The sequence below is a fragment of the Halteromyces radiatus genome, assembly GCF_025201355.1.
Source record: "Halteromyces radiatus strain CBS 162.75 chromosome Unknown BX664scaffold_2, whole genome shotgun sequence".
In the NCBI taxonomy this organism is placed as follows: Eukaryota; Fungi; Mucoromycota; class Mucoromycetes; order Mucorales; family Cunninghamellaceae; genus Halteromyces; species Halteromyces radiatus.
The window spans coordinates 1,620,259-1,644,238 of NW_026251688.1; the positions used below are offsets into that span (position 1 = coordinate 1,620,259).

Here is a 23,980-nt window from a genome sequence, read left to right on the forward strand (position 1 = left end):
TCTTGATTGAATCAAGGAATAATATTCCTTATTATTTAACAAAAGAAAAAAAGAAAAACTCTTCACTATATTTCAAAGGAAGACTGACAACATCTTGACAATGGTTCCTTTTTTTTCACAAAATAAAAAAAAAAAAAACGACGATCAGGGAGTCTGGATCATCATTGTAGAGATTAAAACCAAAGAAACAGTGATTGATCCGAAGAGAGGCCATGAAATCGGATGATGAAATCATAGAAGGATAAGAAAGAAAAGTGAAAAAAGAGATGTTTTCAAACTGAGAAGTAATTCATTCTGTGGTTTGGATCCTTTTCTTATATAAAATACCACTTTTTTTTCTATTCTTTTTTTCTCGGATTGATATCATCATCCTTTCGTTTTAATAAGACATCTTCCATTCCACCTTTATAGTAATGATGAACTTAATGTCAATGATAGTTCCCTTTATGATGATCATCACGATGACAATAGCTTCTCCCTCTTTGGAAAAACGTGAATTTACTGGTGAAGGCACATATTACAATGTAGGTTTGGGTAGCTGTGGCAAAACCAATGATGATCATCAATATGTAGCTGCTCTTAATGCTCCTCAGATGAATAACGGACCTAATCCCAATTATAATAAATTGTGTGATAAACGCATTAGAGTCACTGGTCCCAAAGGAACCATCACTGTCAAAATTGTAAAGCAAAAAAAAAAAAAGAGTTCCTTTTTTGGTCAACTCACTTCTGTTTTTGTTTTTTTTTTTTTTTTGATTAGGTTGATACGTGTCCACCCTGTAAATCTGGTGATGTTGATCTTTCACCATCAAGTTTCGCTGCTATAGCCGATCTATCCGCTGGACGAGTGCCCATCACTTGGTAAGAAGAAAAAAAAACAAGTGGTATATGTCTCTGTCTGTTCAAACTCATTCTTTTTCTATTTATTAGGAGTTGGGCTTGAAGAGAAAAGCATTCCTTTACATTAAAAAAAGGAAATAGTAAAATGATGATGATAAGCATGAAAGCCGGTTCTTTCTTAACTTGATGATTCTCTTTTTTTTATCTTCTTTCTTTATTGTCATTTATTTTTGTTGTACACATTCAATAAATAAAATGAATTATCCATCTCATCCATTTACGCCTTATGCTTGATGTTCTCGTATATCATCATTATTAATATGATAGTTCAATCATCAACTATTTTTAATTTGGTGTGGGTACAGAAAAAGTTAACAAAAGTTTGTTAAGAATGAGACTACGATGATGTAGAATGATAAAAAAAATCCTCGTTTGGACGACAGGTTGGAAGGCCTTGGTCTTTTTTTTTTTTTTTTGGTTAAACCCAGTAGTACTTTAATAGTGATGATAAAATACGATATTATTAAGTAGAAAACTAATGATGATGATGACGATTTGATCCCCAAAAACAGGGCATGTACTAATAGCAAACTATCATGATTTTTATTAAGCAACCCAGCGGTTTCCTTTTTTGTACACAGTGAGAATGATGATGAGGAACTTCTATTGGAAAATATCGATTGATTGTTCGATTACCGATATCATGCTTGTTTTTCTATCGTTGATGATGATAGTGACGATAGGAAGGGTGGTAATTTCAACTTTAGAAGGATGTTCTTTTCAGTATATGCCAAGAAATAATAAGTATGATGAAACAGGTAGAAATGAACATAATAAAAATGTCAACCTAACAACTAAGGCAAGAACAATGACAATCATATAGGGACAAATACCAAAAGTAAAAGAGAAAAATAGACATATATAATATATATATATATATATATATAATCAAAATCAAAGTTGTAATTGTGTAAAGAAATGTTTTTATTTATTTGATTAATATGTAATGTAAATAGTCCTAATAATAATAAAAAATAAGAAAGAAAAAGATAAAAAGTAAGTTGTAGATATATGTAATAATAGTAGTAGTAATAATAAAGAATAAGAAAAGAAGAGTGGGGAGAGTCGAAACTAAAAAAGAAAAAAAAGAATCCAGTTGTTGTCCAGTAAATAACGGTATTATCAGGTCGCAGATGCGGCTGTTGTCGTTTCCAATGTTTCATCAGTCTTTGCTTCTTGTTGTCGAGCTGCATGAATGGCAGCAGTGACACTTCCTTGTTTGAATTCGGTATCGCCCGTGTATACCTTTGGTAGTTGGTCCTGATCAATTATCTTCGTCAATGAGGTCATCATTTCAGAGCTATCATAACGTTACAGATATGTAGAAAATATTAAATAAGTTAGACATATTGTATCATTTAAATTATCTACTTACTTTGAGCATACAACAAATTTCTTGATGGTAGCTTCAGGTAACAAGGGTTTAATCAAATTGAAGATCTTGCTATTAAATTAAAAAAAAAAGTTAGTTGTCAAAGATATATATCAAAAAAAAAAAAGACAACATTCTTGTCTCCCTAATGATTTTTACCTTCCCCACCAAGGTACATTCACAAAGAATTTGATAGCCAAGAATTCTGGATAATTGTCTTGTAAAAGTTTGATAAGTTCTTTAGTAGCAGCTTTGGCATTAGCTGTACGACCAAACATGGATGCACCACGATAATCATGGACTTGAATAGTAGCATCCACATTAATAAAATCGACCAATTGAACAGACTTTTCCATAAGTTGCAATCGCCAGCGTATGAATCTATAAGAAAAAAGAATAATCAATATATATATATATATATATATATCTAAATCATCATCAATCGATACATACGTTTGAACATCTTTAAAGACAGTTTCTTGATCAATATCACCATAAAAATTGTAACAAACAGGACGACCTTTCTTATCTTTGCCATGTAAATAACCAATAGAACCATACAAATCTTGATCAAAGGTTTCAGTTAATAATTCATCGGCTTTGAATTCCTTACGCCACTTTAAAGTATTAACAAGCATCTTGCGTGCTTCAGGAAAAGAGAGTGAACTAAATAATAATATTAATAATAATAATAAATAAATAAGTATCAACAAATATTTATTGTATCATGTTTTTACCAGGCACGTATAAACTTGACTAAGATAACATCCAAACGTTCATCGGTAGATTCTTTATCCAAAGTAACACCCCATAATGTATAAGTATCTTCCGAACCAAAAGCTTCTTTTAATATAGCGGGTAAATCTTGTTTAAGTTGAATAACCCCTTCTTTTTCTGCTGGTTTGAATTCCTTTACAAACTGATTAGTCATTTCTGAGATAAAGGTAAAAAAAGAAAAAAATGCTGCGTACCCAACATATCAGGTCAAAAAAGCTCACCAGTTTCTGAGATAAAAAAAAAGGAATGTGATTGGTTATACGAATTCTTCAAAGACGCGGCCAAAGAGAAAAAGTCGCGAAAAAAAAAAAGACATTTCAATTTTTTTTTTCTCTAGTCACGACTTTTTTTTTTTTTAATTTTTCAGAAGACTATAAAAAATGTCCTTTTCTTTTTTTTTTTATTTCTTTCTTCTTTTTTTTTTTTTTTATCCTTTTCCCTTTATTTTCATATAAACTCATTTTATACAAGATACCATGTCTGTCTCTGAAGCTACTCAACAGTTGGAAAATTTAACTCTCAAGCATAAACGTCCTACTCGTGAAGCTGAAAACGAAGAAGAAATCCTTCGTGAAAATACTCGCCGATTCTGTCTATTCCCTATCAAATACCATGAAGTAAGTTTTTTTTTGCATAATTTGTTACAGACTAAATTAAATCATTTATATATATATTTAGATTTGGCAATTCTACAAGAAACATGAAGCTTCCTTTTGGACAGCAGAAGAAATTGACCTTTCAAAGGATACCAATGATTGGGAAAACAAGTTAAATGACGATGAAAGATATTTTATCTCTCATGTATTGGCTTTCTTTGCAAGCTCAGATGGTATTGTTAATGAAAATTTGGTTCAAAACTTTATGGATGAAGTCAAGATTGCTGAAGCCAAATGCTTTTATGGATTCCAAATCATGATTGAAAATATTCATTCTGAAACTTATAGTTTATTGATTGACACTTATATCAAGGATCCTGTGGAAAAAGAAAACTTATTTGATGCCATTGAAACTAGTAAGTTTATTTTTTTTTTACATCATATTATTAGACGCGTCTCTTTTTTTTTTTTTTTTTTTTTTACTTTTTGCTTCGGATGGTGGAGCTTGAAATACTTAAAACTCATTATGTTTGATTTGCTTTATAGTTCCATGTATCAAGAAAAAGGCTGATTGGGCTTTCCGTTGGATTAGTGGAAATGAATCATTTGCTGAAAGACTTGTTGCTTTTGCTGCTGTAGAAGGTATTTTCTTTTCTGGTGCCTTTGCTTCCATTTTCTGGCTCAAGAAACGTGGATTGATGCCTGGTTTGACTTTCTCCAATGAATTGATCAGTCGTGATGAAGGTCTCCATACCGACTTTGCCTGTTTATTATTTGGTCATCTTCAACATCAACCTACTCACGATCGTGTACTAGAAATCATTGTTGAAGCTGTTGCCATTGAACAAGAATTCCTTACTGAAGCCCTTCCCGTAGCTTTGATTGGTATGAACAGCAAACTTATGTGTCAATATATCGAATTTGTTGCCGATCGTCTCTTGGTTGCTCTTGGTTTAGACAAACATTACAACTCCACCAATCCCTTTGATTTTATGGATCTGATCTCTCTTCAAGGCAAGACAAACTTCTTTGAAAAACGCGTTTCTGATTATCAACGAGCTGGTGTTATGAACAAAACTGCAGAAGAAAAACAGTTTACCTTAGATGCTGATTTTTAGGTATCATTTGTATATATATATCCTTTTATTTTCATTATTATTATTATCATTATTATTATCATTATTATTATTTGAAATTCTTATTTCCCTTGTTTTTATCAATAAAACCGTCATTTGTTTATATTCTTTGTGTCTTATCATTTGATGAATCATATCTAAAATATTCTTTGTAAAATGAAAGTTTTATAAACATTTACTACTACTACCCCTTCAAAAAAAAAAAAAAAAAAAAGTATCGACGATTTTAAGCTGTAGATCATTGATGACAAAACTAACGTCGAATGTATTCAGGTATTTTCGATCAATGATTAGGATACTGCAAAACTTAAGTTGACCTATATGTATCCATGATTGTAAATTCTTTCTACAACTTTTAAATCCAATGTGTCGATATGAATAAAGATAAAAAAAAAAAAAAAAAAAAAAAAAAAACTAAAAAAGAACCCTGCTTTTTTATTATTATTATTATTATTATCACTCTTGCGATGCAATGATGTTCAAAAATGATTGAAGAATGCTTACTGTTTTATTGATGTTTGATATAAATATTTATAACTACACATATTCAACTAACACTTATTATTTGGCCATTTCCTTAAGGAATTCTTCATGTAGTTTCTTTTGAGTATCCCATTCCTTTTGTAGTTTCTTCTTGCGACTCTTGGTGACTTCTTCCCCATCCTTAGTATGTGTTGGTAAACCTTGATCATCAAATTTGGAGAATTCATCCACACGAGATCTAAACAAATCCATAGGACTCACCCGTCCTTTTTCCAATTTTTCTAATCGCTTGCGTTCCCGTTCCGCTTGAGCTGCTTGTCGTTTTCGTTCCTTGTCTGCTTGAAGGGCCGCCTTCTTTTCACGTGCTTCAATCAATTCTTCTCGAGGTACTAACTTGACTAAAGCTGTTCCATCTGTAATAATGTGTTCAAAATAAAGGGAAAAATTTCCAGATGAGATGATGTTTCACATAATATCAACCGTTTTTTTTTTTAGGGATTACCTTCTTGGTCGTCAAGTGAAACACCCAAATCTACCATTTGTGTATCACGTAGACTATCGCATGCTTCTAGGAATTGTTTGTGAGGGACGTTGTCACGGGCCATACGACGAACTTGATCTCGGAAACCAGACAAAGTATGCAAATAAGGCATCAAAGTTTCTTCAGCCTAGTAGATAGATGAAGGAAGAAAAATAATGAGTATGATGAGGATCAGTTGATTTCATTCTATGATATGACATACGTTTCCACCAACTTGATCGGATGATGTTCCAAAACCAAGCTCGACACCGCTATCAGCAACACCAAAGATCTATCAAAAAAAAAAAAAAAAAAAATCAGTTCAGCAATTTCATTTATTTATTTTTTTTGTTTCAGAAATTTCAGTTCAATGAGTAAATGGCTCTTTTGAGAAAAGATAGTTTACCTTCATCATGGAAGTGACCCATGTAGCAATCTTGTTTAACAGATGAGGATTAACCAATTTGGATCCATTGGCAATATATTTATTAGCATGAGAGACCATGTTCATGATTTCATCCATAGCAGCAGGTGTGTTGATAGAGTCACAAAGAGCAACATGCACAGCATCTTGTTTGGATTGTAAACTATCAATAACATGAAAACGAAACACATGAGTTCCTAGAAGAATCATCCTTCATTCCTTCTTTTTTTTTATTATTATTATTATTACTTACAGTGATAACAATTGAGCTTCGGCTGGGCCAAATCGATGAGTCAATCCACCATCAGGTAATTCTGTAGCTCCACGGCTTCCATCACTACGAATCTTATGCAAAATACCCTTCACGTTGTCAAAGAAGTTCTATATAAATAAATAATCACCAACCCATCAAAAAAAAAAAAAAAGAATCAGTAAACTATAGGATAAAAATATCTTTTCATATATTTGTGGATCCAGCCTTTTCTTTTTTATACTTACCTTCAGAGTAGTTTCACCTTGAATAACTTCCAACATACTTGATTGCTTGAAATCCATCTTGGCATCCCATTGGAATTGGAGGAAGAAGAGTCGAATCTGACGAGGAGTATATAACTTGAGGGCTTCCTGAATGCTGATAAAATTCTTCAAACTTTTGCTCATCTTTTGTCCTTCTACATGAAGATGACCGGCATGTAAAAAGTAATTGACCCATTGATGACAGTTATAATAACCTTCAGCTTGAGCCAATTCATTATCGTGATGTGGGAAGGCCAAATCAATACCTCCTGAATGAATATCCATGCTATCCCCCAAAATTGCACTATATCATAATAATATTATTACGGGTAAGATATAATTTATTTCTTTTTTTTTTTTTAATTACTATTATTACCTTGCCATCACGGAACATTCAATATGCCATCCAGGACGACCAGCACCCCAAGGCGAATTCCAGGTAGGTTCACCAGGCTTGGAAGCTTTCCATAGAGCGAAATCATTTTTGCTTTTTTGACCTGTCAATTTAGAACCCAATGAACCTTCACCATCTTCAATCAAAGCAGTGTTTCCTTTAGACCATGGTTCCAACTTGGCATAATGATGACCATCGTGACCATCATATTTGTTGGTATCAAAGTATACAGATCCTTGAGCCTCATAGGCATATCCATTATCAATGATTTTTTGTACATACTCGATAATTTCAGGTACATATTCGCTGACTCGTGTTTGAATATCAGGTTTTCGAACCTATCAAGTGTCCCCCCCCCCAATAATAAAAAAAGTAAATATGATTATAAAATAATAATACAATGGATCATTTGATCTTACCTTCAATGCTTCCATATCTTGGAAATAGGCATCTTCCCAATAGGCAGGCAAATCACGGAAAATTTTGGGATCATTGACTTCAGCACCGTGCTAGATTTAGATATTAAAAAAAAGGTTAAAAAAGACGAAGTTTTTAATTTTGATAGCATCTCTTTTTTTCTTTAAAAAAAAAAAGTACCTTCTTATCCAATGAGACTGAGAGAATATCTTGAGAAGCATCTAATAGAGCATCAGCAGTAGCTTTGGAAGTGTCATTTTCAGCTAATGATTTCTTTGCGTTTTCAATGGCAGATCGAGAAGTTTGCTGAAAAACAAAAGAATATAGTTAGTCAATGACTTTGTGTAAATCTTACATTTAAAGAAAGAAAGAAGAAAAAATGATTCCTTACTAACGCAGCCAAATACATTTTGAACTTTTCATCAAGTAATACAGCCTTCGAAAGTTCTTCAGGGGTCAAATTAGTTTGATAAGAATTCCAATCCTTTGAAGCTGATTCCACTGCACCAGGAATTTTGTTCAGTTTTGACGTCATGTATTCGATCCAAGCTTCTTCTACAGTGGTGATCAAGTCGACATCTAATGATTGTGTTTTTTCCTTGAGGTTGTTGAAGAGATATTGTTGACGAGCACGAAGAATAATCTATATCATCATCATTAAGAGAGTAAAAAGGGGAGAATACAGATCAATACAAATATCCTTTTTTTTTTCTTGTTCGGTCTTCCTTTTACCTTATCGTCAATATCGGTCACATTCTGTACAAATAAAACATCATATTTGAAATAATCTTCGAGTACACGACGAATGATATCCATGGTAAGGTAAGTACTACAAGAAGAATAAATAAGTACAATAATAATAATAATAATAATATTTTGTTTTCCTTACCGAGCATGACCCATATGAGAAGCATCATAAACTGTAGGACCACAGTTATACCAAGTTACTTGTCGACCACGCTTTGGGATGAATTCAGTCTATAAAAGAAAAAAAAAAGAAAAGAAAAGTCAATAAACTACTTGATTTGTTTTTGCCCGTTATTTTATTGTTTTTTATACCTTCGTTTTTGTCAAAGAGTTTTGTAACTTCAAAACAGGTCGGACAGTAGAAGTAGGTACTTGCCACTTGGGTTGTTGTCTACTAATGTCAGAGGTCATAGCACGTCTTGTTGTGTTAATAAAAGAAGAATAAGAAACTCTTGGAGGAATACGAACAAGGTTTTGAGTCAAACAAAAGAACACTTTTGGCATTCACACACTGACAAGAGGTAAAATGCACTTACAACAATAAAGAAATGAAGAAAGAAAGACAAATAATAAAAAAACGGAGAGCTGTTAAAAAAAATAAACCTGGGCGGAGTTGTATATACATTGATGGTTCAATGGCCTCACAGCCACAAGCCACTTTTTGCCACAAAATCATGCATTAAAAATAAAGTGTAAAGAACTAGTTACATAAAGGAACGTATATGATATTGGTCACTGTGACTCATGTCAATTCCAACCCCTTCTTTTTTTTTATTATTATTATTACTATTATTATTATTTTCAACAATGATACACAAAGTAAAACAAGTAACTATATACAAAACACAATCATACTCACTAACTAACTAATTACCTAACCTAGGGAAGTGCTGTAATCTTCTTTTGTCGACTTTCAATATCCTTAATCGTCCATAATGATACACCTGTTTGATTGCTTTCAATTGGTTGCGCCATTGTCCTTAAAAATTTCTTCGCTATGCCAATGGCCATATCAGTTGACAAATTGGTGGATGCCTCTGTCACATATTGATTGATCCATTTCGGTAACTTAGCACGTTTATCGGCTCGGGCAAATCTCTAATATCAATTTAAAAAAAAAAAGTTAAAGTTATCATAAACTACATCATATTATTTTCTTATTATTATTTTATTTACTTACTTTGTCAGCAAACACCATCAATCCATAATCTGTTTTTCCTCGTAGTACTCGTCCTACACATTGAGCAGCATGTCGCATAGCATCAAAGGTCAAAAAGTCATTTTCTCGAATATGATGATTATCTCGTAAATATTCCAATCGAGCCTATAATTGTGAATTTATATAGAATCATCTATCGGTTTCTAGGGTTATATCCAAATTTCATTTTACCTTTAAAATTCTTGATTCCGTATATTGATAGGGAATACCGAACATGATAACTGCACGGCCATAATTATGATCAAAATCAATCCCTTCTGATACCTTTCCACGAGCCACTGAGAGAAGAATAGCACCCCGACCATTGTCACACGCCTTTATAAAAAAAAAAAGAATACGGGATCATTAGAGTATTTCTTGAATGATATTGCTGCATCTTTTCTAATTTATATTTACCTTTCGATAATTGGCAAGAGCTAAACTTGTTTCAGCTGCGTCAGGAGTTTCAACGAAGATCAGTTTATGTTTCCAAGCTTCATTCAATATACCCTATTAGTAACAACAATAAATAAATAAATTAATAAAAAAAAAGGATTTTTATCCAAATCTAAGCTTTTCTTTACCATATCGTTCCACATTGAGACGATTTGTTCCATATAAAGATAACTAGGGAAGAAACATACAACACCATCTGGTACTATTTTTGCGAATTCCACCATAATCTGTCCAAAATTTCGCACAACTGCAGGATCGTTTCGTACCTCGAATTTTGAACTAACTGCAACTTGATCTGAACCACGCGTAATGACCTAAAAAGTAAGGAAACAAGATTAATCAGTACATATATCTCCTCAAAAAAAAAAAGTGGATGTGCGTGAATGTATTTTTTTTTTTTATTATTACCATTGGTAAGAAACAATTGCGAGTCAAAGTCATGGCATAACTTTCTTGTACAACTGTTTGGAAATTCAACATTTTGGGATACATGTCCAAAGGTGATAGAGTACCAGACGTAATAACTACTGTACTGAATCTTTCAAACACCGGTTTTATAGCAATAGAGGCATCCAAACATCTATAAAAGAGATATATATATATAATTATAAAACACATCCTACTATTTGTGTCAAGTTGTTTGAACATACGTGAAATGTAATACTGGATTGGGTATTGTTGCCATATCGGATTCAAACGGTTCCAAAATAAGTAAAAAGCCTAATCAATAAAGAAGGAAAAAAAAATAGATGCATCAGATACGAGTAGCTGTAATCTTATTTTATATTCTCAATATATTGTTTTGCCTTTGTCATAAGTTGCTACTAAAGTGGCGAAAGCTGCAATTCGTTGTAAACTTGAGTAATGTTCCAAATCAGTCAATTCAAGAGTTCGTACAAGACTTGTCAACCTTTCGGCACAAAATCGCAGTGGTTTCCGTTCAATAAATGTAACATCTTTCACATGTTGTAAAAACGATGTTGGATTTTCAGCAACAACATGCATCACTCTCATTCGTGTCTATAAGTAAATATAATATTTGAGATGAATATTTCTATATCTTGATCTATTTTATTTAGTTTCTTTTTTTTTTTTTACCTTGAGATATTCAATAAATCGTCGTAAAAATGCTACAAAATGTTCAGCACGTCGAATATTGCCAGGTACAGCTTCCTTCAACAGATCATCAGGTAACACCGGATTGGCCATAAAAGTGTCTTCATCTCTCGCTGAACTAGCATCCCGTAATCCTATGAGAAAGTAAAACAAATGAATATCGATAATAAATCAATAAAAGATTCAAACTTATACCTTCAACCAGCTTTGAATACTCTTGTTCCAATTTTTGTCTATCTGTCTTTTTGATTCTATAGAATGAAATAGAAAAAAGTTAAAAAAAAAATAATACACGCCATTTATCTACCAAGACAATACTTACTCAGTGATTCTATCTGCCAATAATCCTACACTTCTTGCCCCAGCATCGAGAATAGGTCGAGTAAGATCTATGCTCAGAGATTCGATACAAACGTTATCTACAATATATAAAAAAAAAAAAAAAAAAAGAAAAGAAAAGACAAGTTAATTTCAAACTTTAAAATTGTTTTGTTCCATTCATTTACCAATATTGTGGGCTTCATCGAACACCACAATACAATCTTTGGACATTTCTTTGGAAACAAGTTCTGCCACCTTGGGATCAAGCATATAATGATAGGAGAAGATCACCACATTGGCAAATGGAAGCTATATATATAAAGATTAGTTTTTCCTAATTAAATATTTATGGATGTATTCCTATTACCGTTTGTCGAACAAGATAATAGGGACAAAATTTCATTTTCTTTCCATAATTTTTCAGATCCTCGAGAGTATAAACACCATTTGGAATAGGTTTAGGAGAAGGAGTTGATTCTAATTGTTCATAAAAGTCGCATAGTTCAATATTGGTATCCACCTGAATTGTTGTATCTTGTTCCTGTTCTTGTTGTCCACGTTTCAATTTTCCTGCTCTTGCGCGCACCCAACTTGCTGTCATATCACGACATTTTGAATCTACAAGTTTCCCTTTCTTTTCTTTGGATACCACAGGATGTAGACATAGATTTTTTCTTGAAGTCAAACCAAGTGCAAAGAAGTCTTCTTGTAGTCCTTCCTTCCGCCTATACTCCATCAAGTGTTCTAATTCTGCAAGTGCTTTTTCAATTTCTGGTACAGTTCGAGAGCAGTAAATCAGTTTTCGATGTTGTTCAGGGTATTGCTATTATATAAAATAAATAAAAAAAAAAAAACAAGTCAGTTGTAAAGAAAGAAAAAAGAAAAAAAAAAACAGGCTAAATGCTCACCATTTGATAGGCGACAATCAAAGATAAAAGAGATACTGTTTTACCAGTTCCTGATGGCATTTCTAAAACACAATGACCCTATAAATAGAGAAGACAGATTAGAATAATAATAACAATATTAATAAGAGAACTTACTTGTGCATCAAGTGATTTCTTTAAATCACACATGTATTGATATTGTTCTGGATATATTTTGTCATAAGGAAAATGAACAGGAAGGTCATCGATATAAAAACTAAATAGAATAAAGATGAATATAAAGTTACAAATTTTTCATTATCTATTTTATACATACATCATGGATACAACTGTAAGTAATAGAAAATAGTACCTTGTTAAAAAGAAGAAAAAACCAAAATAGCAGGATTCGCAGCAATTTGACATAAAAAAAAAAGTGTGACGCTTGTTGAAATAAAAACGCCGCCTTTTATTCTTTCTTAATTTTTTTTCTTTTCTCTTTCCTTTTTATAATAATAATAATAATAATGTCACAATCTACTCCACCACCACCTCCTCCTCCACAAGGTGTACCATTACAAGGAATGTCACCACAAAATATATCTTCCCAAGGTGTACCTCCACGTGGAATGCCACCTAATCCTTATGGAGGTCCTCCACCACCTGGTTTTATGAGACCTCCACCTCCTGCTGGATTCCCTTCAAACGGTACTCCTCCTCCTCCTCCTCCATCTGGTGGTTTCATGGGTCGACCACCGCTTCCTACTCCTGTTCCTGGTGTTGGTATCAGAGGTGTTCCTGCTGGTTTACCTGTATCAAAACAAGTATTAAATACAACTCCCAGTAGAACTATCTATGTCAGTAATTTGAACGAAAAAGTCAAGATTGATGGTAAAAAAAAAAAAAAAAAAAGATTTCTTTTACACTTTCTTATTATTCTTCTTTTTATTTTTATGATAGTCCTTAAAAACACGTTACGCAATTTATTCCAACAGTTTGGTGAAGTTCTTGATGTAGTTGCCCATGGAAATATCCGAATGCGAGGTCAAGCTTTCATCGCTTATCCTACTGAAGAATGTGGTGAAAATGCGATCAAGGAATTACAACACTTTTCTTTGTATGGAAAACCAATGGTAAAGTAAAAGAAATTATATCTAGACGAATTTGATCAGTGGGAAAGAAGCTATTATTTAACTTTTTTGATACGATTCTCTTTACAATAGGTCGTTCAATTTGCTCGAAACAAATCTGATGTTCACGCTCGAAAGGATGGGGATTACGAAGAACATTATAAAGCACGAATTGAAAAGAAAGGTAATAAAGGGAAAATTCGATGGATTTAATATCTAACTCTATCTTTTTGGTATTGTAACTTAGAACAAGTCAAATTATTACCTCTACCAGGATCACACAAACCCACGTTCAAGGCACCAGGAAGTAAGTTAGAAAAGAATGATTTATTCTATCATATATTAATCCTTTTTTTTTAAAAAAAAAAAAATGATGATAGCTCGAAGCAAGACTGCAAAAGCAGGAGCACCTCAACGAAATGCCATTCCTGACGACTATTTACCACCCAATAGCATTCTATTCTTACAAAACTTACCAGAAACAACAACTCAAGAATATCTTGTGGAACTATTCGAAACTTATCCTGGATTTAAGGAAGTACGTATGATCCCAACCAAGAAATCCATTGCTTTTGTGGAATATGAAACCGACTATCAAGCCTCTCTTGCGAAAATGGAATTGGCCAACCATCGTATTGATGATGATCATCTCATGAAAGTTACCTTTGCAAGGAAATAGATATAGATCATTTTCTTTATCATCATCTTATTCATATTGTTTTAATCATGATCCTCCCTTGTTTATATATATACATATATATTTGTTATTATGAACATTGCACTTCCGTTCAGTGTAATATAGTCTCCTCATTTTTATTATTTGAATAAAAATCGTATATTTTCTAATATTTAATCATGATGATTTATGAAAATTGTAATTACTTTATAAAGATATAAAGATATTTAAAGTAATAATATAGTAGAATTGATTGAAAAAAAAAAGAACTTTATTTGTTAAGATGTAGATGGTAAAAAAAGATGATGATCATATATAAAAAAAAAGTAAAAAGTGGAAAATTGTATAAATAAAAGATGACTATATATAGAGAATGCGAGGGGGGAAGATCTTACAAGGTCTTGCCAGCAGCCAACCAAGTCTTCAATTGTTGAATTTGAGCAGTAACAGATGATCGACTAGTACCACCAGGAGTATTTCTATTTTCAATACTTGTTTCAAAACTCCATACAGACGCAACATCATCTGCAAATGAAGGATGTAATGATTTAAAATCATCATTGGATAATTCATGTAAGGATACTTGACGATCTTCTGCTAACTTGACAGCAGCACCAGAAATATGATGAGTTTCACGGAATGGGACACCTTTTCGTACAAGATATTCAGCAAGATCAGTAGCCAACATATCAGCAGATAAACTAGCACGCATTTTTTCAGGGAAGATCTATGGAATAGAATAATACAAAATAAAGTTAAATGTTTTGGCCTATTTTTTTTTTTTTTTTCAAAAAACAAATTTACATTCATTGTGCTCAATACACCAGCAGTGATTTGAAGAGATCCAGACAAAGTATCAGCAGCATCAAACATAGGTTCCTTATCTTCTTGAAGATCTTTATTATAAGTACTTGGAATACCTTTGTATGACATCATAAATCCTGACATCTAAAAAGAGAGGAAAGTATCAGTTACTAAGTCTATTTTATTTACCCAAACAATAACTTGCTTTTTTTTTTTTTAATATACTTACACTACCAAAGACACGACCACATTTACCACGTAATAATTCCAAACTATCAGGATTTTTCTTTTGAGGCATCAAACTTGATCCAGTACTATAAGCATCTGCTAACTTGACAAAACCAAATTCACCACTAGAATAGATAATCAAATCTTCAGCAATACGAGAGATATGAGTCATTGTCAAACTAGCCCAGAATAAAAACTCAGCGACAAAGTCCCGATCACTGACGGCATACAAAGAGTTATTGATGATACCACGGAAACCTAATTCCTTCGCCAAAAAATCACGATCAATATTGAAGGCATGTCCAGCCAAAGCACCAGATCCAAGAGGTAAAACATTAAATCTATCAATCAATTGTTCCAATCGTTCCGCATCAGCTTGCCATAACCATGCATGGGATAATAAAAAGTGAGACCATCGAATAGGTTGAGCTCTCTATTATAAACCAAAACAAAGAAAAAAAAAACGCCATTTTTTTTTTTTAGTATTTTCTTTATTTATTTGTTTATTTGCATATAACTTACTTGTAAATGAGTATAACCAGGCATCAATACGTCAATTTCCTTTTCAGCGCGAGACACAGTGATAGAGATGAGTTCCTTTAAATGAGCCAAAATAGAAGAAGCTTCATCACGCAACCAAATACGCATATCAGTAGCAACTTGATCATTTCGACTACGACCAGTATGTAACTTGCCAGCTACAGATCCAACCAGTTCACCAAGACGACGTTCATTAGCAGTATGAATATCTTCATCTCCTTGTCGCAATTCAAACGTCTTGTTATCCCATTCTTCCATAACCTTTTCCAAACCACCAATAAGTTGATCTCGTTCTTGTTCAGTAATAATATTATTCTTAGCAAGAGCCTTGCAGTATGCGATGGAACCAATACAATCAGCAGCATACATACGACGGTCAAAGTGAATAGAAGCATTGAACGCGTCCATAAGTGGATCAACAGCACCAGTAAAACGACCACCCCATAACTTTTTAGGTTCAGAAGACATTATAATAAACTTTTTTTTTCAATTGGAAAAGAAAAGAAAAGAAAAGAAAAAAGAGAGAGAGAGAGAAAAATTTCATTTTAACTTCCAAAATGAAAATGACTCATTCAGTGTACAAAGTGAAAAAAAAAAATCGGATATTCAAATCCACATAACACTAACATATGTATAAAACATAAACCTTAACCAGTCCAAATCTAGGACAATAGATACCAGGTAATAGATACTATGAATAAAAATCTGAAGAAGGGAATAAAATAAAGTCTAATAGATAGTAAGTGTCGTGATTACTTAACTCATGATGGAAATTTGAGATCAAACAACCAGAAAAAAAAAATAATGCGCTTATTCATTTTGATTGTATCACCGATAGTAAATACTGCATTAAGAGAATATCCATCAGTACTGTCATTTATTTATTATAAATATATAATATGTGGAGAAGAAATTGTTTCCCCAGTAAGAAAATAAATTGTGATTGATCAATTGCTATATGCTCTTCATATAAAAGGGCCTTTGACGGGTTTATTGTTCATTGGAATATCTTTGGGATCGATAGGAGTATTTGTATAGTTTAATGCTTCAGTCATAAAACTGAATACATTATTAGCAGTTTTATCAGCATCACCTCGGTTGAGAGATCCAAGGTCCCAATTTTGCTAAATATAAAAAAAAAAAAAATAGATATGAGTAACCCACTCTTCTTTTTTTTTTTTTTTTAATGTGAATAAACTTACTTCTACTGTGTTCAAAGTAGAATAGTCTTAATAAACGGAAAGGGAGAAAAAATGTATATATTAGTAGAATGCATAAAAAAGAAGTTAAAAATTACACATTGGTGATATACTTACGACTATAATAGGTATCATCCTGTGTCCCTTGTAGTTCCTTTGGAATGGCACCAAGTAAAAGAGAATAGATGTGATTACGTTTCCTGGTTGATCCATTTTCATCGAATGTTATTAAAATAAGTGTTTTTTCTAAGAATGATGGATTAATCATCAAAGTCGACCGATAGAAGCCTTCCATCCATTTCCCAGCAAAAGAAGGATCAGTGTCTAAAAAAAAAAAAAAAAAAAATGTTTGATTTGATTAGATTCCGTCGATTAACTTGTTTCTCTCTCTCTTTCTCTTACCATGACCATCGTTCATTATATTTGGTGTATAACTGCAGTATAATCAGAAAGATATTGATTAGACTCTGGATAATAGTGATGATGGAATAATGATGGAATAATGATGACGATTTCTTTTTTTTTTAAAAAAAAAAAAGAAAGAAAGAAAGAAGAAGCGACTTACAACATCCAGTTAGGGAGATTATCGGACAAAATATCTTTGGCAAGTTCAATTCCAGGAACGATATTTTTTGAGCGTTCAGGATTTTGGGCGATAGAATCAAAGCTGATGGCAGGATTGTGCTTGCGAAAATATCTACCAGCCTTGGAACCTGCAAAAGCCACACTAGGGATATCTTCTTGATATGTTTTCCAAGTGAGATTCTTATCTTCCAGCAAATCAAAAATAGTAGTAACATTTTCTGGTATATTGAAAACACTATCACTATCAACACCCATAGTGGATCCAGCAGCAGCAGCTATATAATTAGGTTGACTAGGATGGGTAATCGCTATAGTATAATAAATGTAAGTGATATTTGTCATGATGATTATTAATTTGTTCCATTTTACCATTAAAATTGGTCAACAATATTCCTCTTTCAGTCATCTCTTTCCAATTTGAGTTGCGATTGACAACAGCAAAATTCTATCAAAAAAAAAAAAAAAAAAATATGATGATTACTCTTATTTCAGCTTTATATTTATATATTTAATATCATCATTTGTCTACCATGTTTTCAAACCAAATTTGTAGGAAATGATCGAAGACTTTTCCTTTCGGTGCTTGAGCTGATGCAATGGTAAAAAGTGTAACAAAGGCGATTATTGATGTCAATAACGGATACATGATGCAGTAATATTGAATTGGATACGAAAAAAAAAAAAAAGGAAAGAAAAAGTAGTATTTTTTTTTCTTTATAACATGCTCTTTTATACCCAATGACAAATGTTAGTAAATTTAGAATGGCAAAATTTTCGGTAATCCATTTATCGAAATAAATACTTTGTAAATAGAAATAACTACAATAATGAGAGAAAGTTGGATGTAAGATATTATTACATCATACTAATCCAAACTCATAATGATAAAACGTATGTATAAAAAAAAAAGGAACATCTTTTGGTTTTATTGTAAAAACACTAAATAAGCTATAACTACAATTAAACTATACTCTATTTTCCCATGTTGGCCCTTTCCCCTGAAATATATGAATAATCACCAATAAAATAGAAGATTGTTGTCGTCCAAAAAAAAAAAAAAAAAAAAAAAAAAAAAGAATCCCTTTCACCGGTTGATTTTCTAATGATATCCATCCAGATCCTTCCAATAGATCTCTATTGAGTGAAAAGTATAATAGATTAATTATTAAGTATACCGAATATATGCTTAAGATCAAACCCCTTTCTCTTCTAAACTTACTTTTCTTGCGGACGTACTTTCTGATAGCATGAATTGGTCAGTATGACAATATCCCGTCGTCTTGATCCATGATCGATGACTTTTACGTGAAGGTCTTCAAAGTCCAGTCATCAATCAGAAAATTTCCAACTGCAGGTAGAGGGGAAAAAAAAAAAAAAAGGAAGTCAATGAGCATCATATACATTCCTATACTTTCTTTTTTCTATTATTATTTGGTACTCACTTTCTTCCAGTGCTAAAAAAAATATGGATGAATACCGTTTTTATTATATTTTTGCCGGATTTGATTGTTGATTCAGTCGCGCCATGCTAGTTATCGCGTCTTGTCATTTCAAAGAATGGTTAAAGTTGGTTATGACATATACTATCTATATATTATTATTATTATTATTCCCTGCTAGTTTACCTTTCATTATTATATTCTATACTCTGGTGTTCTAATGTTTTGATCATTGGTATATACTTTGTTTCTAAAAAAAAAAAAAGTGAAAAAGAAAAGTAAAATAAAAGATAAACTACAAGGAAACGCTTGAGGGGAAAAAAGGAATGATTTAAACTCAGTATGGATTTTTTTTTTTCTCTATTCGCTTGTCAGGCCTTTTTTTTTAACATGCAGACAAAAAAAAAAAAAAAAAAAAAAAAAATAAGGAAAAGGAAAAGATCAATCATAAAAAAATGAAAAAATCCAATATATAAATACATACAGATAGATAAATAGACAAAGGTAAAAAGAAATATCCAGAAAATGAAGTAAGAAAATAAAAAAGGTTGTACACTTTAGAATTTGAACCAAAGACTGTGTAACAGAAATACTCGACGCTGATTGGCTGAAATTACGATTGGCTTTATAATGAAGTTTTCAGTTTTAGGAAACTGTAAGTCACCTTGGTGTAGGGGTTATCACGCATGCTTCACACGCATGAGGCCAGCGGTTCGATTCCGCTAGGTGACATTCTTTTTGTTATTTACAAAATCAATGTCGGAGATGTAACAACGAAGTAAGTTTTGGAGCAACCTTGGAAACTGTGTTGTTGGGTAATTTTTTTTTTCTTTTTTGTAAAGTGATTTTTTTGGTTCAAATAGCCAAAATTGAAAAAATAATTAGGATGATTGATTGATAATAAGTTAAATAGTGAGCACCAGTACTTGATTACGCAAGCACACGTATAGTTATAGTAATAGAATAAAACAAAAAGTAAAGTAAAGAAAAATAAAGTCTTGTTCCAAATTTGGAAAGTAAAAGTAGAGTAAAATTTTTCTGACTTTAAATATAGAACAAAGTGAGCCAATCAAAATAGATAATCCACAATATAATCAAGTAGGGATGTAAAGATGTTTTTATTTAAAAAATATATAAAATATTGACTGATTGAACTAACTAACAAAAAAAAAAAGGAAAAGAAGGGGTATTTATACTATCTGAAATTTAAGGTTAAAAAAATAAAATATGAAAAAGAAAATGAAAACGAAATGAATAAGTGAAATAAAAAATAGAATGAAAATAAAAGGGGAAGTAAAAATGAAAGTGGAAATTGAAAATAAAATTATTATTTTTTTTTTTTTATAATTTTTTTTTTTTTTCATTCAACAAAAGTGTTGGGTGATCTTTTTGGTTTATAGTGTTAGAGATTTATTTGTTATTTGATGGATGATTGAATTAAAAAAAAAAAATATAGATGATAATATCAAGGTGATGATATTAATGATGATTATTCGTATAGTGAGCACCAGTTCTTTTATATAAAAAGAACAAAAGTAAAATAAAAAAAATAAATGTAATCCAAAAAAAGGTAATGGATTTCTTGATGATTTGATCACAGATGATGATGATCAATCAAATAACCTGAATAATATGCTTGATGATTGCTTGATGATAAAAAAATAAAGATAAAACTTAGGATGATTTATTCCTGAAGAGTGGCCAATATGATTTTGGTTAAAAAACCTCTTATTGAATAAAAATATAAAAAAAAATTGACAATTCCAAAAGAAATGATGAAAAGAGAGGGAGTTATATATATATACTAAAAGATAAATGAAAATAGAAATAAAAAAAAATAAAAAAAATAAATTTGTTTGATAATTTTCAAACAATGAAAAAAAGATTCAATGTTTGAAAAGTGTCAAACATTGAACAAAAGGATCAATGTTTGATAAATTTTTTTAAAAGAATAAGTTGGCCAAAAAAAATTTTTTTTAAAGGCTGGGTTCTATTTCTACAATAGGTTCAAAATTGAAAAAGTAATCAGGATGATTGAAAGATAATAAGTTAAATAGTGAGCATCAGCACTTGATTACGCAAGCACACGTATAGGAAGGCAGTGTTAAGTGTTATGATTTTTTTTTTGTAATCTCGATTAGACTATATTTTGTAAGATGGATGGATGGATGGATGATACTATTATAATAATAATATCGTTGATGATTACTTGTAGTGAGCACCAGATCTTTTATGAAAAAAGAACAAAACAGTATAAGGTAAATTTAAATATATGTTCCAAATATGGAAGTAGATGTCTTGATTATTTGATCACACTTGAGGATGATCAAAAAAATAAACTTGAATATGAAAATTAGTTTGATGATTGCTTGATTATAATAAAATAATAATAAATATAAACCAAGCTTCAGATGATGATTTCTTCCTAATGGCAGATAAAATAAAAAGAAAAATAAAGTTCTTAGTCTAACTTCAAAAAAAAAAAAAAAAAGGGTTGAGCGAATCAGAATGAATAATCCACAATTACGGTTAAGTAAAGGATGAAAAGATATTTTTTATTTAAAAAAGATATTTATAATTGACTGAACTTCTTCCTCAAGAAAAAGAGAAAGGTGGAGTATCTATATTAAATTGATGGATGAATAGAGGGTAAAGATTTTATATAAAAAAAACATATGATCGTTGAAAACATTGCCAACAAGGATGATGATCAAAAAAATAAAATAATGTTGTATAAAAAGATGGATTTAAATAAAAATAAAAAGTATGATTACCTTCGTGATTAATGATAAAGTCATTAATGACTTCTCGAAAGCATGATTATTATATTTTGAATACAACACTGTATGCATTTGATTACAAATGATTGTTTGAACAAATGGTCAGTGATGATGATGATGTAAAAACTTGGTGATTGCTTGTATAAAGTGCAATGATGATGATAAAACAATCTAATTAGTAGCCAAATAAGCTGATTTTTTTATTTTGATTTAAAATCGATGATCACAAGTTCTCTTTTTCTTTGAATACCAATAAACTCTTGGACATTTTGGTAAAATCTTAGACAATTTACGCAAACATTTATTTCTTTTTTATGGAATGACAGAATAATATCATTTGTGACGATGGATGATGATAAGCGACAGATGATGAACCATGATGATGAAAATCCATTTGATGAAGATGACGATGATAACATGTTAAATTAAGGCAAGAGATAAGGTTAATAACCGTTTGACATGTTTTATTAAATGATGGGCGAAAAAGATGACATGAAGAATATGAATAATGTAAAAAAAAAAAAAAAAAAAAAAAAAAAAAAAAAAAAAAAAGGATATAATAACAACAGCAAAGAGTAACTATACAAATATACAACAACAACAATAACAAAAAAAAAAAAAAAAAAAAAAAGAGATGAATACTACATACTAGTCGGTGGAGGTGGATGTTTCCGGATGTGTACGAGCGCAGGTATTCAAATGTCTTCCACGGTATTTGATAAGGTATTCCCCTTGACCCTTGAAAGTCACTGTCTTGTTCACATGACAACCCTAATATTAACCCAAAGAGTAATAATTAGTTCCATAGCCGTTCCCTACAAAATATCCCTTACCTTGGCCGAATTAGTGCACTTGTAATAAATACTTCGTTGACCTGATTTTTTATGTATCGTGTTACCATTGTTTTTCCAAGTATAATTGTCATCATATGGAAATTCCTTTGTCTCAATGATCATACTGATAGATTGCATTTCTCTTCGTCGACGTTTTACTGGACGGCCCGTAAATGATGACGATGATGATAGTGGTGATGTTGGTGATGATGCTGATGCAGATGATGGCGATGATACACCATTGTCGTTTTCATGATGATGATGATGATGATGATGATGATGATGATGGCGATTGACAATTTGTGGAATAGGTAATTTTTTATTCATGGTTGCCATCATTGGTGTTGAATTTGTTGAATCATAGGTCATAGATGGCGAAGATGATGATGAGGGCATCGATGATGTTGGAGGAGGTGCTATTGGTGATGATGATGATGAAGTGATGGTAGTAGGTGGATCATCAGGTTGCAATAAAATGTCGTCACGTGGTGAGTTGATACTGGAAGAGGAAAGGAGAGAAGGTAAAGTAGTACGGGCAGGAAAAAAAGAGTGGATGTCTTTGTTCTTGTCATTCCTACGATCAAGAGTATTAATAGATGGAAGTGGTTGGATATTGACGAGAGGTATTTTTGGAGAGTGATAATTGTCAATCATATGATGTTGTTTATTATTGTGAAATAAATCTATAGCGTGATTGGCTTCTGTCAAATGTGGAGGGGTATAAGAACGATGTCGTTGCAAAGGAAGTGATGATTTGTGAGGAGCTGATGTTTGCTGCGTATATTGTCGAGTAAACGTGGTTGATGATGATGGTGATAATGATGATGACGATAATGGAGATGATACAGATGATGATATATTATTATTATTTGCTTCTTGATGTAAAAGATAATCCAATTGTTTTGACTTGAGTTTCGCTTCTTCAGTACATCTTCTATCTTCTTCCACTTTACTTGATAAAATGAGTTGAAGCAATTCCACGTTATCCCCAAATTGTTCCATTGCCTTGTCCAAAGTAAAAGTAGAACATTGATCGATTTCTGTCAAAGATGATTGTCTAATAACAGGATTGGTATTTTCATTATCGATCTGTTGTTTTCCCATTTGTACAAATCAAATCAAATAGTGAAAAAGAGCAATCACGGTAATAAACAATCAAAAAAAAAAAAAAAAAAAGAAAGGGAAAGAAAAGTGGAGAAAAGAAAAGTGAAATAGTTGACTAAAAATGGGATTCGTTTTTGTATCACATGGAATCCCATTCACTCTTTTTTTTTTTTTTTTTTTTTTTTGCCCCGCCCCGTTTTTTTTTTTTTTTTTTTTTTTTTTTGTTCTTCTCCACAGACCCACATTACGCCAATGACAATTGAATGGTTCCTTGCCCCGCTTTTCGATCCTTCCTTAAACTTCCGAACTTTTTGTTCTTTTCAATCATCATTACCATTATAAACATTTAATCCATATAATAATTCTATTTTATTTTTTATTTAAATTATCATCTAATCAAATAAACTCCAATTTATATATATA

The 23,980-nt window shown here is 31.6% G+C and overlaps 9 protein-coding genes and 1 non-coding gene across 10 annotated transcripts; 4 read left to right on the forward strand and 6 right to left on the reverse strand.

The window, feature by feature from the left end:
• Nucleotides 1-461: 461 nt before the first annotated feature.
• On the forward strand, nucleotides 462-943 carry BX664DRAFT_346802 (RlpA-like double-psi beta-barrel-protein domain-containing protein-containing protein; the record flags this gene model as incomplete). The annotated part of the gene is made up of 3 exons (XM_051547534.1): nucleotides 462-683; nucleotides 761-861; nucleotides 931-943. The coding sequence occupies 3 exons, from the start codon at nucleotides 462-464 to the stop codon at nucleotides 941-943; spliced, it is 336 nt and encodes a 111-aa protein (XP_051402998.1).
• Nucleotides 944-1,803: 860 nt separating this feature from the next.
• Nucleotides 1,804-3,234, reverse strand: BX664DRAFT_324776 (CRAL-TRIO domain-containing protein). Its single transcript, XM_051543908.1, has 5 exons — nucleotides 3,010-3,234; nucleotides 2,726-2,938; nucleotides 2,432-2,653; nucleotides 2,276-2,344; nucleotides 1,804-2,200 (listed from the first exon to the last, which is right to left on the reverse strand). Exons 1-5 carry the CDS (start codon nucleotides 3,201-3,203, stop codon nucleotides 2,023-2,025), a joined length of 876 nt encoding a protein of 291 aa, XP_051402999.1. The 5' UTR covers nucleotides 3,204-3,234; the 3' UTR covers nucleotides 1,804-2,022.
• Nucleotides 3,235-3,478: 244 nt separating this feature from the next.
• On the forward strand, nucleotides 3,479-4,889 carry BX664DRAFT_275047 (ribonucleoside-diphosphate reductase small chain). Its single transcript, XM_051541264.1, has 3 exons — nucleotides 3,479-3,666; nucleotides 3,728-4,061; nucleotides 4,192-4,889. The coding sequence occupies exons 1-3, from the start codon at nucleotides 3,526-3,528 to the stop codon at nucleotides 4,761-4,763; spliced, it is 1,047 nt and encodes a 348-aa protein (XP_051403000.1). The 5' UTR covers nucleotides 3,479-3,525; the 3' UTR covers nucleotides 4,764-4,889.
• An 866-nt stretch (nucleotides 4,890-5,755) lies between these two features.
• Nucleotides 5,756-8,693, reverse strand: BX664DRAFT_256863 (cysteinyl-tRNA synthetase; the record flags this gene model as incomplete). The annotated part of the gene is made up of 12 exons (XM_051540478.1): nucleotides 5,756-5,925; nucleotides 6,016-6,076; nucleotides 6,191-6,371; nucleotides 6,462-6,589; nucleotides 6,707-7,028; nucleotides 7,101-7,456; nucleotides 7,538-7,627; nucleotides 7,716-7,841; nucleotides 7,927-8,178; nucleotides 8,268-8,364; nucleotides 8,425-8,513; nucleotides 8,595-8,693. 12 exons carry the CDS (start codon nucleotides 8,691-8,693, stop codon nucleotides 5,756-5,758), a joined length of 1,971 nt encoding a protein of 656 aa, XP_051403001.1.
• A 320-nt stretch (nucleotides 8,694-9,013) lies between these two features.
• BX664DRAFT_324780 (uncharacterized protein) lies at nucleotides 9,014-12,609 on the reverse strand. Its single transcript, XM_051543909.1, has 16 exons — nucleotides 12,577-12,609; nucleotides 12,417-12,516; nucleotides 12,282-12,359; nucleotides 11,741-12,196; nucleotides 11,559-11,682; nucleotides 11,375-11,471; nucleotides 11,248-11,303; nucleotides 11,035-11,186; nucleotides 10,743-10,956; nucleotides 10,587-10,656; nucleotides 10,345-10,516; nucleotides 10,065-10,250; nucleotides 9,898-9,990; nucleotides 9,673-9,816; nucleotides 9,463-9,606; nucleotides 9,014-9,380 (listed from the first exon to the last, which is right to left on the reverse strand). Exons 1-16 carry the CDS (start codon nucleotides 12,579-12,581, stop codon nucleotides 9,162-9,164), a joined length of 2,310 nt encoding a protein of 769 aa, XP_051403002.1. The 5' UTR covers nucleotides 12,582-12,609; the 3' UTR covers nucleotides 9,014-9,161.
• Nucleotides 12,610-12,727: 118 nt separating this feature from the next.
• On the forward strand, nucleotides 12,728-14,222 carry BX664DRAFT_324781 (uncharacterized protein). Its single transcript, XM_051543910.1, has 5 exons — nucleotides 12,728-13,130; nucleotides 13,200-13,372; nucleotides 13,463-13,553; nucleotides 13,617-13,676; nucleotides 13,750-14,222. Exons 1-5 carry the CDS (start codon nucleotides 12,767-12,769, stop codon nucleotides 14,046-14,048), a joined length of 987 nt encoding a protein of 328 aa, XP_051403003.1. The 5' UTR covers nucleotides 12,728-12,766; the 3' UTR covers nucleotides 14,049-14,222.
• A 72-nt stretch (nucleotides 14,223-14,294) lies between these two features.
• BX664DRAFT_324785 (argininosuccinate lyase) lies at nucleotides 14,295-16,105 on the reverse strand. Its single transcript, XM_051543911.1, has 4 exons — nucleotides 15,600-16,105; nucleotides 15,079-15,510; nucleotides 14,850-14,993; nucleotides 14,295-14,772 (listed from the first exon to the last, which is right to left on the reverse strand). Exons 1-4 carry the CDS (start codon nucleotides 16,083-16,085, stop codon nucleotides 14,437-14,439), a joined length of 1,398 nt encoding a protein of 465 aa, XP_051403004.1. The 5' UTR covers nucleotides 16,086-16,105; the 3' UTR covers nucleotides 14,295-14,436.
• A 477-nt stretch (nucleotides 16,106-16,582) lies between these two features.
• BX664DRAFT_377943 (phosphoesterase family-domain-containing protein) lies at nucleotides 16,583-19,092 on the reverse strand (the record flags this gene model as incomplete). The annotated part of the gene is made up of 9 exons (XM_051548801.1): nucleotides 19,027-19,092; nucleotides 18,844-18,942; nucleotides 18,621-18,749; nucleotides 17,771-17,846; nucleotides 17,382-17,709; nucleotides 17,219-17,250; nucleotides 16,934-17,140; nucleotides 16,820-16,845; nucleotides 16,583-16,741 (listed from the first exon to the last, which is right to left on the reverse strand). The coding sequence occupies exons 3-9, from the start codon at nucleotides 18,648-18,650 to the stop codon at nucleotides 16,583-16,585; spliced, it is 858 nt and encodes a 285-aa protein (XP_051403005.1). The 5' UTR covers nucleotides 18,651-18,749; nucleotides 18,844-18,942; nucleotides 19,027-19,092.
• A 407-nt stretch (nucleotides 19,093-19,499) lies between these two features.
• On the forward strand, nucleotides 19,500-19,572 carry BX664DRAFT_t25. Its single transcript has one exon. It is a non-coding gene; the product is annotated as a tRNA-Val (tRNA).
• Nucleotides 19,573-22,268: 2,696 nt separating this feature from the next.
• Nucleotides 22,269-23,610, reverse strand: BX664DRAFT_383166 (uncharacterized protein; the record flags this gene model as incomplete). Its single annotated transcript, XM_051549102.1, has 3 exons — nucleotides 22,751-23,610; nucleotides 22,454-22,558; nucleotides 22,269-22,391 (listed from the first exon to the last, which is right to left on the reverse strand). Exons 1-3 carry the CDS (start codon nucleotides 23,555-23,557, stop codon nucleotides 22,269-22,271), a joined length of 1,035 nt encoding a protein of 344 aa, XP_051403006.1. The 5' UTR covers nucleotides 23,558-23,610.
• Nucleotides 23,611-23,980: the final 370 nt, after the last annotated feature.